Here is a 14,303-nt window from a genome sequence, read left to right as displayed (position 1 = left end):
CCAGCTGACCTGGAGCACGTGGGGGCACACACAGCCTTCCTCGCACAGCACTCCTGGGCGGCCTGATGAATGGCTCCTTGAAGGCCCAGAACCCTCTTCTGAAAAGGCGAATTCCAATGGAACCATGTCAGTAAATTTCCAGGGCTGTGCTCCCGGCCTCTGTGTGTGCCCTAAAGGTCAGCTCTGTGCAGGGGGCGGGGTGACTTGGGGCCACTGCAGGGAGAGGGACAGGGCTGGTTTCCTAATATTTGTGGCCGGTGGGGATTTATCCAAGCAGGGAGCATAGTGATAGTTGCTGTGTGCTTGCTCCTGCCATCAGGGGTTCCTTCTACAAACAGGAAAGTGAGGTGGAGAATCCAGGAGATGCTGGGCTTCCGTCCCCCGCAAGGACAGTGTAGCTGCTTGCGGCGGGTCCCAGAACACAAGATCCGTCAGGCCAGGGCCTGTGTCACTACAGAGCGCATGTTCCTGACTCGCGGCACACATAGCGTGCACACACTTCAAGCACACATGCTGAGGAAGTGCAGACAACACACTGCCCAAGGCTGGCCCTGCCACCTCCTGGAAGCCCTTTGAGCTTTGGCACCCCCCATTGTTGCTTCTCTTGGGGCCTTCGGCCTGACATACCCCTGTTCCCCGTTGAGAGCCTCCGAGCGTCCCCTCCTTGCAGGGGGTGTCCCCTGGACAGGGACACGATCTCTCCCTCCTCTCCTCTGCTCTCTCCTGCCTTGTTTGCTCCTTCTCTCTCCATACCTGCTGCGGGGGCTCCAGATGAAACTGGCTCTTGCTCTCAGGCGCATGTAGGACAGTGTGGGGACAGGTAGGGAACCACGATCACAGATGGCAGTGAGCCCTAGGCTTCAAGTCTGAACAGGGTGAGGAGTTGCAGGAGGGGTGGGTAAGATGGGGTGGGCTAGGAGGGTGGGGGACAGGGGAGGTGGGCTTGAACTGGTTCTGAGGAGCAGGTGGTGGGGAGGCGCCCTTGCAGGGCTAGGGAAGGGTGGGTGGGGACACTTGCGAAGCACAGGGGCGGCTCAGTCCCGGAGAAGCAGGGAGCAGGTACAGGTGGGACAGGGTTCCGAGTGAGGAGAAGGTAAGGTGAAGAGTAGATTGGACCAGACTCTCCCAGTTCAGGGAAGGTGCTGTCTCAGCCTCTCCCTTTTTGCACCAGACCCTCTAGGCCAAATAAAATGCTTACACTTTCCAGAAGGGGCCACTTCCCATTGGAAAGTGCCAACCCTGGCTGGGCAACTTGCCCTCCACCCCTTCCTTTGTCAGCATCGGGGACCCAGTCCCAGCCTTTGGGGGGTGTTTTTGCCCTCCCCTTGCCATGTCCCCAGACTGCACCGATGAGCCCGGCCAGCTCAGTGACTGGCTAGCCTGCATACTGGGGTTCCCAGAGAACCCAGGCACCCAACCATGACGGGCTAGTGTCCGAGAAGCCTTGGGTCTCCACTGGTGAAGGACAAGGTCATTATTCCAAGGGGAGGAACACGGCATCTTCCAGAAATGGCAGCCACAGTATTTCTGGGGTCACGTGCTCTTCAAGAACCTGGGCCGGCCTCTGAGCATCTTAGTGGATAGGGTTCAGCAGAAGGGGTGCCGTGTGACCCCTGAAGCTAGGTCGTAAAAGATGAGGCAGCTTCCTGGGGTCTCTCTCGGGACGAGCGCCCTAAGGTCGGCTCACTTGAGGCCTCTGTGGAAGAGGCCATGTGAGAGGCACAGGAACCCCGGAGGCCCCACTGACCCAGCCTCCAGCCCAGGTGCCAAGCATGTGGGCGAGGGGCCTTCCGGTGACCCCAGCCCAGTGGCTAAAAGTGCAGGAGGGGCCCTGAATCACAGGGCTGACCCCGGTCATCCTTCAAACCGGTGAAAGTGAACAGGAAAATCCTGTTGTTTCGAGTCACTCGTGTTGGGGGTGGGTTACGACACTAGATCTTTACCTTATCTACCCTTTGGGTAGCGAGATAGGGACCTTCCGGGAATCCGCTGTCCTGAGATCTGGCCAGGAAGACCTGCCTGCTGACTGTGATGGCCTAACCCGCTTTTGGGAGGAGGGGGTGCCAGCAAGACGGCGGCCAGCACGGAGATGGCAGTGTGGGGACCGTGCCCAAGGTGCCCAGTCACACTGCCGTCGCCGGGGAACCTCAGGCCCCGAGACGCAGTCCACACGGCAGCCCCGGGAGGGGAGCACCCTCCAAGAAGCAGGGGCAGCCCCTCTTCGGCTGCAACACCTCTGGGGGAGGGGAAGGGTTGAGCCCCTCCCGCAGGTTCAAACATGCCAGCAATGCCCTGGTTCCTCCCAACTGGGGGGGGGGGTGGGCAGTCTGGAGTCTTGTCAACCCGCCCATCATTTACCACCACGTCTCCCTCCTCCAGGCTCCCTCCGACCTCCCCACCCTCCCCAAGGCACCCCGGATGGGATGGTCCGACCTCCCCACCCTCCCCAAGGCACCCTGGATGGGATGGTCCCTGGTTTCCTGCCTAGGGCACTTTGCCACCAATTCCCCCATCCCAGGGGATCCTGGCAGTGTCTGGAGACATTTCTGACGGTCAAGTCTGTGTGGGGCTGGTGCATGCAGTGGCCAGGGGCCAGGAAAGCCCAGCCTGTTCTACAGCACGGAGGGTGGGAGGTCCTGTCCTGTGTCCAGTCCTGCTGGCCCTGGTCTTATGTCTTCATGAAGCTACATAAATTCCAAAGAGACCAGATGCTAAGGCTGTTTTTGGCCACATCTGACCCTAGTTTTGGAAGGGAGGGGAGAGAAGCCCCGAGGGGCCAACCTGGGGCCACCCGTGGGAGCTGCCGAGGAGGGGCTTCCCTAAAGGACGTGCAAAGCCTGCCAGGGGGCCAGGCCTGTGAGATGGTGGCTGGGGAGTCCCAGCGGGTGTCCCTCCCATGACCCTTTCATGCCCCGCAGCAGCAGCCCAGAGGAGGGTACCCCCAAACCAGAATGCCCCTAAACCCAGTCACTGCTCATTTACATTGTTGACTATGGGGGATGGGCCCCACCCCTCCCTGGCAAACACAAGCCTCCTTCCATGAGCCAGTGGCATCGAATAATCCAGACCACATGTCCCTGCCCCTCCTGTCTGCTGTCCCCTGCCAGAGGGGGCCATACAAGGAAGGAGGGAGCTGAGGATGTGAGCCGTGTGGTTCCCGCCCTGACTCTGAACTTGCCTGGAACACTGGATGCTGGGAAGGGAGTCCCTGCCCCACTGCTGAGACTGGGTTGCCTGGGGCCCAGACCAGAAGAAAGCCACCTGATGCTGGTTTCAGCTATGTTCCCTAGCTTCCAGGACTGGGGCTTAATCCAACCCACATCTTTTCTGCCCCGACCCCTGCTCCCTTCATCCACCCTCCAGGAGGAGCCCCCAAACTCCTGAGTCCCTGGAGGCATCCCCAGGGTTGAACTGTGGACAAAACCCTGCTGATTGGGGTGGGGGGCAGCCAGGTACAGGAGACCCCAGGACAAAGTGTCCCAACAAGAATGAGTTCTTCACTCTAATCCAGACCCAGAGACAGAGAAATCGAGTCGTGAAGCTCCCCACCCCAATGGGAAAGGGAGGACACAAGCCTCACCTTTGCTCCCAGGGCCCAGGCAGGTGGGGGGGGGGCAGGGAGCTCCAGCTGAAGGCAGAGTGTGGGCCCCGCGGATGGGGCACAGAAGACAGCACGGTGCCCCTTGAGCTCTTCTCTGAACACCACCTCCTGTACCTCTCCACAACCTTGGGGGCTGCAGAGGGCAAGGCCCAGAGCCCAACCGGGCAGGTACGAATGCTGGCACCGCACCTGCGCCCATGCCACTGGCCTCCCCAGGCCCCATCTGACCCACCCGCAGGAAGGGAGCCGCCAACCTGCAGCTACCAAGCCCCTCCCATGCGCCCGGGAGCCCACAGCTGTGCAGGTGCATCCAATCCTCAGCCTCAGCCCTGTGGCAGGTTCCTCTTCTCCCCATTTCGAGGATGAGGCAACTAGAGCCTTGGGAGGACAGTGATCCGCCCAAAGCGAAGAGCCACACGCTGCAGAGCCATGGCCACGTTCTGCCTGATGGACCCCCCACATCCTCACTCTGGACCCTGCCGTTCACAGGTGCTCACGGACGCATGTGCCCAGCCTGGCTTCAGGGGAGACACATAGGCCTGCAGGGACCATCCAACCGCAGAGAGTGAGGGACAGGAGGTTGGACCCCAGTGAGCCGTGATCTGCAGCGCCGCCCCCGAGGTTGCCCATATGCGCATGTGGCTGGCACAGACCACTTCCGTCCTGGTGAACTGCACAGCTGCTGGCCAGGCTCGTGGTGTGAACCACCCTCCTCCCGGGGCTCTACCACCCACACTGCTGCAGGCCAGTGCCTCGCCAGGCCCCCCTGTGGCTGACACTGCTGGGGGGTGATCTGAGCAGGGCTTCCCAGACCTTGGAGCAGGGACATAAGCTGAGCCCCTTGGGGGTGGGTGGGGGTGCAGGAGGACTGTGGGGGTCTGCCAGCAGAGAGTACCATATTTTGGAGTCACAAAATGTCAAAAGTAGTGGGACCTTAGGAAACTGATCCAACTCTCATGTCAGAGGCAGACAGCAGAGTCCAGAGGGTTCAGGCCTGGCTCTTGACTCAGGGAGCACCTGAGAAGGGAAAGTCACAGTGGGATCAGAGGCCAGTGGGGAGCAGGGGGGGGCGCCCATAAACTCCTGGGCACCCCGGGGGCTTTAGATGCAGATGTATGCAATGATGGGGGGGTTCTTTTGGGGGGAGAATTCCTGCTGCCTCTGCTCTCTGGGGTCGGGAGGTCAGGAACACTGCTGTATACCGGCCAAGGCCAGGGGCAGCCGGGACAGGAACAGGGGTCTGAGGGAACACAGCAGCGTTAGCGCTCCAGCTATCCCAGCTTCTGTGACTGTCTTAGGGACCACAGGAAGGGAGCAGGAGCATGGCTGCAGCCTTGTGGGAGCAAAGCCGTGGAGGAGTATTTATAACTGGAAGGGAGGCTGGGAGGAAATGAGTCATAGCCACCACCCATCTGCTCCAGGACCCGGAGAGGCCCCAGTGGGGCACTGATGATGGGGCTGGCCGCAAGGTGACGGTTGCAAAGAGAAGAGAATGTATTTACTTTCTCCACCAAACCAGTGGACACTTAATTTTTAGTCACAACTTGCATATTCCAGAACAGAGGGGCATCCTACAAGAACCATAACATGCAAGGGGCGTGGGAAACTGCCACAGCCCAGAGGGGCCCATGCAGACGCAATAGCCAGACATAACGTGGTCCCTGAGGGGGGCCCTGGAGCAGCACCAAGACACGAGTAACCGCTGAGGAAACCTCGAGGGTGCCGTGTGGGTGCTGGGTCATGAATGGTAACAAGCCCCCAAGCTCGTCAAGACGGGGGATCTGGGTGTGGGGTGGGTGGGGGGTCTCTGTACCGTCCTCTCCGTTCTTCCATAAATCTAAGACCGTACCCCCAAACAAAGGCTGTTAACATTTGCAAAAGGCACCTACTACAAAAACGACTTCTTAAAAAATTATACTGTAAATCATCCCAAAATTATTCACAGGGGCGCCTGTGTGGCTCAGTTGGCTAAGTGTCCCTGACTCCTGGTTTTGGCTCAGGTTGTGATCTCAGGGTCGCGTGATTGAGCCCCGTGGGGGGGCTCCACACTCAGTGCGGAGTCTGCTGGGGATTCTTCCTCTCCCTCTGCCCCTCTCCCATGCTTGTGTGTGTGCGTGCGCGCATGCACGCACTCTCTAATAAATAAATCTTTAAAAAATAAATATAAAAATATATAAAAACTGGGGTGCCTGGGTGGCTCAGTGGGTTAAAGCCTCTGCTTTCAGCTCAGGTCATGATCTCAGGGTCCTGGGATCGAGCCCCGCATCGGGCTCTCTGCTCAGCAGGGTGCCTGCTTCCTCCTCTCTCTCTGCCTGCCTCTCTGCCTGCTTGTGATCTCTGTCTGTCAAATAAATAAATAAAATATTAAAAAAATATATATATATAAAAATTATTTAAAACACTTATCAGTAGTTAAGTTTCAGGGAAGTCAACTTACATGCGGACTTTCAGCCGTGCAGGGCGTCAGCACCCCCTGACCCCCTTGCGGCTCCAGGGTCAGCTATAGTGTCATTATTCCCATTTATGGAAGGGGAAACTGAGTCTCGGACAGCTTGGGTAAGCTGCCCAAAGTCCCCTAGGCTAGTAAGCAGTGGAGGGAGCAGGTGCTTCTCCAGTGGGCTGGGCTGTGGAAAGCACACCTATAGCCATCACCCCCCATTAGGTGCTCCAGGAACCTATGCCTTTTGAGGGCGGAGGCCCCACGAGGGGGCCTGGAGGACATGCTCCAGATGACAGTGACACGGGGTGGTGCCTTTCAAGGGCTCTGACAGCTGCTGGCAGCTTTGAACCCTCCCCTGGGGGCCTAGGATAGGGGGGCGGAGAGCCAGGGGAGAGGGGAAAGAGCTGTGGGGGGCAGTGGGGGGTGCTGTGGGGACTCTGGGAGCACTGGAGAAAGCTCAGCAGAGGAGTTCAGCTCCTGGATTTCCCGGGCCCCTGGGGGCAGTTGTGCCTGGGAAGAGCAGGTTACTGCCAGCGAGACCAGAGCCTACTTAGCTGCTCACTGTAGGGGCAATTCTGCAAATCCTGCATGAACGACCTCGCTGGGGTTTTTGGCTGCACCCTGGGAGAGGGGGGTGGTTTGGGATGGCCTACTGCTGGGCAGCCCCATGGGGGTGGCAGACTCCCGGAAACGTAGAAGTCCATGGACGGCACCCTCCAGGGTCCCTGGTGAGCCAAGCGCTTGTCTGGGCAAAGAGTGAATTCTGCTCTGAGAATGTCACCTCCCGGTCCCCGTGACACAGTCACAGCATCAGGACAGCTTGGAGGAGGGCAGAAAGACCTATAATCGGATCTACTTCTCTCCTTAGTGCGTTTCAGCTGTGCCCAGCTGCACTGCTGGGGCTGTCTTCTGGTCTGCGTGGGGGTGGGGAGGTTTACAGCAGAGCTGAGGTGACCGCCTGCAGCAGGGCACACAGAAGTGGGTACGGTGGGCAGACTGTCACCGCTGTGGACCGTCGGGCCACACTCCACGCTGGAGTACATGGCCTGGGCTCCATGGCAGGCCAGAGGAACGACTCTAGAACAGCCAAATGCCTCGTCTGATCGATGACTTGCCCACAGTCTAGGAGCTGAGCCCAGGTTGCCACTCTGCTCCTGTGGCCAGGTGCCGTGGCCACAGCACCCTGTTCCCAATGCTTCTGAGCCTGCTGGGACTGGCGACAGTCACCACCCCACGCCCAGAGGCCAGAGTCAGGGTGAGAGTTCAGACAATCATGTTTCCCAGATGGCCATTGATTGAACCAGGAGACTCGACTCGGAAAGGAAAGGCCAAAGAGGGCAAAAGGCCTTAGCCGTTAGAGACCAAAGACTGAGGAATTAATTCTACAAGACCTGATCACACTTGACCTTGTTTCTATTTGACCCAGTGCAGATCTCAGGAATTTTACCCCTGGAATGTAAGGCCCACCCGTCTCCTCTCCTCTCAGAGAGGCCTGGTGTTATGTCAAGAGGGCTTAAACACTCCACTTGCTACTTATGCTACTTGACTCTTGAGATGTCATAACCCTTGGAAGCAGATGTTTGGGCCACGTGCAGGGTCCATTCCAGGTATGACAGATCCTCCAAGTCCCCGGGGCTGGCCCAGGCCTCTGTCAGTTCCCAAGGACCCCTGGGCATCTAGTCTATCGTTCGTGGGGTAGAGGGAAGGAAACAGGGTGTGCAGGAGGGTGTTCTCTGCAGGTAAGAATGTACTCTGGAATCTCAGGAATCCACACACAGACACTGGCCCCAGGCCAGTGGTCATCGTGTTCCCCAAAAGACATTTCCTGTGGGGCTCCCAGAGTCACACAGTCACACAGCTGCCCTGACATCTCTCGGCGACCAAGACTCTCTAGCCCCTTCTGCAAGCATAGCCCAGGGGCTGAGGACATAGGCCCCGGAGTCCGACTGTACATGCCTGTGTGCCTGAACCCCAGTTCCGATGTCACTTCCGGGACCTCAGTGTCCTCATCGATAGGGACAATCACAGCACTGCCGGGATTCTGCCATCACAGCTTAGTGTCTGGGGCAGAGTGTTCACTCCATAAACACGAGTGGGTATGACTCTGAGTATTGGAGCCTGTGCCAGGTGGGCCAGGAAAGGAGCTACAATTCCGATGATCAATTTTGTCAGAGACACTGCAGCCAGGGGCTCAGCCTCAGACCCTCAGACCCTCCCAGTTCAGCTCCCCTCACCCCGCGTTCATTCAAATGAACATTGCCACCCCCTCTGCAAGGAGAAGCGCTGCTTCCTGCTCTTATGATCCCATGGTGAGCCCATCTTACAAACCCCAAGAACGCCCTGGTGCTCTGACTTTCCTTCAGCGGGGAGCGTGGGCTTTCCTCTTCCCTCACACTGAGTCACCATACCCAGGCCTGCAGTTGCCCGAGAACAGAGGTGTCAGGGCTGCGACTGGCCTGGGAGTCCTTCCACCTGGCCCTCAGCCCACAGCCTGACTGCGTCATAGGCCGCTAGCCATTGTGCCCCCGCGGGACAGGGGCTCCGAGCGCAAGGTGGTGAAATCCAGAAGCCCCTGCACCATCCAGTGGGAGTGTCTATGTAACCTCAACAACCAGCCTAGAGCAGGGGACCCAGGAGGCCTCATGTGTGCCTCAGGATGGGCCCCTCAGGGGAGCAGGTATTCCAGGAAGCTTCTGGAAACGGAAACCCCAGGCTGCCAAGGGAGGGAAGGCACAGCCTTGCAGACGAGACCCCACAGCCCGCTTCAGACGCTGTCACTTACCTAGGGCTCCTTGGCAGATGTCCGTGCGAGTGGCCCCACCAATAATAAACTGTGGGTCATCACAGATCTCCTGCAAACGAGACCCACAGAGTGCTGTCAGGACACCAGGCTCCTGCTTCCAGGGTTAGGACATCCCCGTTCCTGGTGGGTGCACCAGACACCTTCTCCCCCTCCCCGCCCAGGGCAAGTTTTGCAGTTAGAAACAGACTGCCATGGGCTCCTTCTCGTACCCCTGCCCGTGGAAGGGGTGGAAACCCAGCACCCCGCACCACCGACAGCTCACTTCATCCCACTACTTCCCCTCCGCCACCTGTGGGTCCCTTGATACTCTGGGGACACCCCGCCAGCCCCTCTCCTCTGTTCCTGCACATCAGCTGTTTTATCTTCGTGGGATTCCTTTCCCACCATGTTCTCTCCTGTTTCATTTCCTACCGTATTTCAAGCCTCACTGCCACCTCCTCCATGAAGCCCTCCTTCACAGTCTAGCCCTTGCTCATCTCTGGGACTCTGAGACCCCAAGCACTTGTACTCTGTGGTTTGGTATATAGCTGTGCACCGTCCAGTGGTGCTGGTGGGTGCATGCCAGGGATTGGATCTAGACTCCTGAATTCGCCCACGGAGCTGGGACACGGGTGGCGTCCATGTGTCAGGGACGCTGCTGCAGAGTGGGGCTGTGCCTGGTGCTTCATGTCATGGGGCCTCTCAGGGACTCAGATGGGTAGGCAGAAAAAATAGGCCAAGGAGATAGAACAATGTTAAACAATGTGTCTAAGTTACAGACAGCACTGGGATTTGCGCTCACTGGCCATAGCCAAAGAGAGCTCCTACTCTTCCTGCTCTGGGTCTGGGGGAGGGGGCAGCGCTCCCTCTGACTGATTAGTAACACAACTCTTGAGAGTGTTACAACCTCACTGATCAGTAACACAACTCAGGATGACTCCCCCTCAGCCGGATGGAGGCCAGTTTTGAACAATTCCAGCCCCTCCCGCCACCCTGTCCATTTCCTGATTCTGAAACGCTCCACCCCAAAGCCACAAAGGAAGCCAGCATAAATCTGGGCTTTTGTCGTCTTCCACGACCTCCGTGTGCAGGCACTCCACCCTACACCCTGCACTGTGCCCCTGGTGTGTCCCTCTGGATCCAGCACAAGCCTTTCCTGGGTGGGGCCTGGATCCGGCCCCATGTCCCCTGTGCCCTGTCCCAGCACCTCAATCTACAGCACAAGGCATTCCTTTCACGCCTCGCCATGGTCCCCTCCCTGCTCAGATCGGTCTGCTTGGGGGATGAGAGGACAATGCGAGTGTGTTTCTGCTGAACCGAACCTGCCAGCCCAGCACTTATGCGGCTCATCGAAGGACACATTGGGCTTGGTGCCGAGAACCCAAGAATCACACTGCCAGGGGCGCCTGGGTGGCTCAGTGAGTTAAAGCCTCTGCCTTCGGCTCAGGTCATGATCCTAGGGTCCTGGGATCGAGCCCCGCATCGGGCTCTCTGCTCCACCGAGAGCCTGCTTCCTCCTCTCTCTCCCTGTCTGCCTCTCTGACTACTTGTGATCTCTGTCTGTCAAATAAACAAGTAAAATCTTAAAAAAAAGAAAAAAAGAAAAAAAAAAAAAGAATCACACTGCCATTCTTTTGTGAGCCAGGTTCTTCCCCCAGCAGGATTTTTCCATTGTTGCAGAGACTTTCCCACACCTCGGCAGCCTCTCCAAAGAAGGCAAAGCTCAGGGTGGCCCTTGGAGGTACCTCGGGAAAGTGCGGTACTGGATTAAACATGGATGCAACAGTCCTGGGGACAGGGTTGAGGGCTTGGGCTCTGGGTCCAGACAGTCTGGGGCAGTCTGAACCCTGGCTCTGCCACTTTGATGGGTCCTAAGTCCCTGGCAAGGTCCTCCACCTCCTTTGGCCTTGGTTTCCTCATCTGTAGAATGGGGACTGTGTGACGAGTGTACCTCCCACAGGGTGTTCTGGGGGGGGGTCACGTGAGACCAAGTGTCCTTGGTAAGCCCTCCGCAGAAGTCAGCTATTGTTATTACCAGTGAAGAACAAGGGGATGACAGTCCCCTATCCTGGGGGCTGGAGATTCGGGCTGGAGGGTGAATAAGTGAGTCACCACAGAAGTGTGTGCTCTTGGGGTGCAAGGGGACTTGGGGGCCCCCCCGCTCTCACCTGACTACCCCTTCCCAGTGTCTGCGCAGTCAGTGGGAGGTCAGGAAACCGCTCCCTGGGGAGGGGCAGCACAGGGCCTGCCTGCTCCCTGCTCTCCCTTCCTTGGGACCCTGTGTCACAAGCTCCTCCTGTCTGCCCATCTCTCACTCCTTCCTCCCTTGGTGACTCAACACATGACACATCCCACAGCCTCTAAAACCCCACAGCCTGCCCTACCCACCACTCCCCTGCTGCTTTTCAGACACCCTTCTGAAAAAAGCCCAACAACGGTCTTCCCTTTGGGTCCCTGACCATGGCGTCAACAGCACCCCGGTGTCTGGCTCCGCATCACCTTCCCACCGCAGCTCCTCTGCCAAAGTCACCAATGACTCGCAGGTGTCCAAATCCAGAGGACATTTTGTTTCCCTTGCCTGACCCCAACCACAGCAGTGTTCCAGAAGGCAGGACAGAGGCAGAGGGCAGCTGTGAGCTGTGGGGTCTGCACACCCATGGGCTGGACAGAGTCCCAGCCCCAGCCCAGACACCTGCGTGAGCAAATATTTAACTTCTGCAAGCCTCCAGTTCTCCAACCGCTGAATGGGAACATAACAACCTCCCTGCCTCCCTTGCCCCCGATTTGTGCAGCTCCCAGCCTGTCTCATCCTGAGCAGGGGTCCTGAGATGGCCCCAGACCTCTCTCCCATCTGGAAGCACTACCGGCATGTCTACCTGCTGGGTGACCTGCCTCCCCCCACCAGCCCCTAAAGTCTAAGGAGGCAGAAACTAGATGCACCATCCCTGGCATGTAGTAGGTGCTCTGTAAATGCTTATTTAGTGAACAAAAGAACAAGTGAAGGCATGTGCCAATTCACTCTGTAAACTGTGAGTGAGGTGCTATGTTAGTGTCAGAAAAATACATTCTCTCATTTGTCACTTTCAAAACTGTAACTTTAGCCAAGGCTCTTTACAATCCTGCCTTCATTTATTCCCTGACTCCCTGAAGAATCATTGTCTTTCTCTTCACAGGTGTATCCCCAGCATTGAAGACAGTGCCTGGCATGGGAACAGGTGCTCAGGCCCGCTGGATGAGGAGGCACTGATTTCTGGGGACACACTGGTGACCAACACACATGGGGTCTCTGCAGTTCAGTGTGAAGAACAGATAATACATAATTATATCTATAAATTGCAAAAACACTGGAGGAAAGTTAGCAGGGCTCTGTAAGGAACAATAAAAGATAAAGAATAATAAATCAATAAAGAGGAAAATACTTAGGCAACACCTCTCCTTCTAGATGAAGAAATGCAAGTAAAGAGGCTAAAAGGTGCAGGCAGGGTCACCCAGAAGGTTAGCAAGAAATGAACTCGAGTCCTGGGGACCCCGCCCAGGGCATTTCTTTCTTTCTTTCTTTTTTTTTTTTTTAATTTATTTGTTTGACAGACGGAGATCACAAGCAGGCAGAGAGGCAGGCAGAGAGAGAGAGAGGAGGAAGCAGGCTCCCCGCTGAGAAGAGAGCCTGATGTGGGGCTCAATCCCAGGACCCTGAGATCATGACCTGAGCAGAAGGCAGAGGCTTTAACCCACGGAGCCACCCAGCCCCCGCCCCCCCCCAGGGCGTTTCTACTGCGCTTGCTGCCTACAGGCTAGGTTTTGGGTAACAGGAAACCTGGGAGGTCCAGAGGAGTAGACGCAGGGCGGCAACCTTACTCTCAAGTCAGGAATCTAGAGCCTGGGTTCCCAGGAAGCCTTGTTCAGGTTTGGTGGGGGAAGGCCAGGCAGTGTCCCATGGCAGGTGAGCCAGCACACAGGATGGACAACCGGAGGAGGGGGCGAGCTGTCCCAAGGCCTGCCAGGGAAGGGGTGGGGAACGGACAAGGGAGCTTAGAGGGCGCCCCCTGCCCCAACCCGAGGTTCCCCAGGAAAGACTCTGGGCCAGTGCAATGAGGAGGAGCACTGGCTCCCTGCCAGATTACCCTGTCTATCGTTAACCATCAGGGTAAATGTTATGCGGAGGTCTCATCAGTTCCCATTTGGAAAAACAAACACGAAACTCTGATTGGATAAATCTAACCACGACTGCATAAGACAGTCCTTACTCACATAAGGAACAGGCTCGGATTTCCCTCCCCCCTGACGCAGACACAAGCTGAGTTAGAGCCTGACTTTCCTGGTCAGAGATACTGCCTCCCACGCTCCTCTGCCCGCAGACTCTCCTTCCACCACCTCCCCGCGGGAGTCCAAGCAAAGTTTGCCCCAGGTCCCCTATGTCACCCCGACATCTGGCAGAGTCCAAGGCGGCTCCCGCGGCCTGCTAACTGTACCGCTGGGCAGGGCGCGCCAGACCGGGCCCGGGAAGTGCCGGGGTGGACAAAAGCCAGGCCCGCGCAGCGGACGCGCCCGCATCAGTAACGGGGAGGGGCGCGCGCGGTGCGCTCCTCGTGCGCTTCCGGCGGCGGGCGCAGGCCCTCCACGACCCCACTGCCTCGGCCGGCGGGAGGCCTAGGCCCCGCACCCTGCGTCCCTCACCCACTCCGGGCCCCGCGCCCCCGCCGTCCCCTGCCGCTCTCCGCCCACCCTGGCCCATTCCCCCCGCCGCCCCGCGCTGCGCGCCCTACCGTGGGCCGCTTCCACTCGATGCCCTGCGTCTTGCTGGAGTAGGGCCCCAGTTCCTTGAAGCCCAGGGAGGAAGGGATGGCCGGGAAGGAGGGGTCCTGGAAGAGCGTCCCGGCCTCCAGGCACTCGTCCCGCAGCGCCTCGTAGTCCTGGTTGAGGTACTTGATGGACTTCTCGTGCGAGCCCAGCCCCTCAGCCGTCTCTCGGTCCTTCACCAGCTTGGCTGCGATGCCGGCCATGGCGCGGGGTCTGGGCAGGGGCGCGGCGAACAGGGACGGGTCTCGGCAGGGGCGCGGCCTGGTCGGTCGCGCTGCGGCTGGACTGCAGTCCGCGGCGCTGCAGGCGGTGCCTCCCCCGGCAGCAGGCGCCCCCTCCCGGCGGGGTGTGGCCTTGGCGTCCGCGGGGTGTGGCCTCGGGGTCCGGGGGTTGCGGCCTCGGCGCCGGGAGGAGGTGTGGCTTCCCGGCGGGGGTGGGGCCTCGGCGCCGGGGGGCGGGGCTGCCACCTGTGGCGACGACACGCAGCCAACTCCCCGCCCCCAGAGTAGGAGGTGGGTCGGGGACTAAATCAGCGGCCACCGCGTGGGCTCCGACTTTGTGCCCAACACCGCTGGCGGCTGTGCAGACGGTCTCATTCAACGCTCGCAGCAACCCCGGGAGAGGGGTGTCCCCCCGCTGGGGTTCCCATCCTGCGGAGGCGAACAGCGGGCCTCGGAGAGGAG

The 14,303-nt window shown here is 58.6% G+C and overlaps 1 protein-coding gene across 1 annotated transcript in view; it reads right to left on the bottom strand.

The window, feature by feature from the left end:
- CAPN2 (calpain 2) overlaps positions 1-13,944 on the bottom strand; it is a 40,779-nt gene extending 26,835 nt beyond the window's left edge. The window contains exons 1-2 of the mRNA XM_080824579.1: positions 13,587-13,944; positions 8,824-8,893 (exon numbers count right to left, since the gene is read on the bottom strand). Coding sequence (XP_080680705.1) covers positions 8,824-8,893; positions 13,587-13,823 — 307 coding nt within the window. The 5' untranslated portion in view covers positions 13,824-13,944. The remainder of the gene's footprint in view (positions 1-8,823; positions 8,894-13,586) is intronic.
- Positions 13,945-14,303: the final 359 nt, after the last annotated feature.

Source organism: Martes martes (genome assembly GCF_963455335.1).
Source record: "Martes martes genome assembly, chromosome: 15".
In the NCBI taxonomy this organism is placed as follows: Eukaryota; Metazoa; Chordata; class Mammalia; order Carnivora; family Mustelidae; genus Martes; species Martes martes.
Note: the sequence above shows the minus strand (reverse complement) of the source record. Positions and strands in the feature narration are given on the sequence as shown.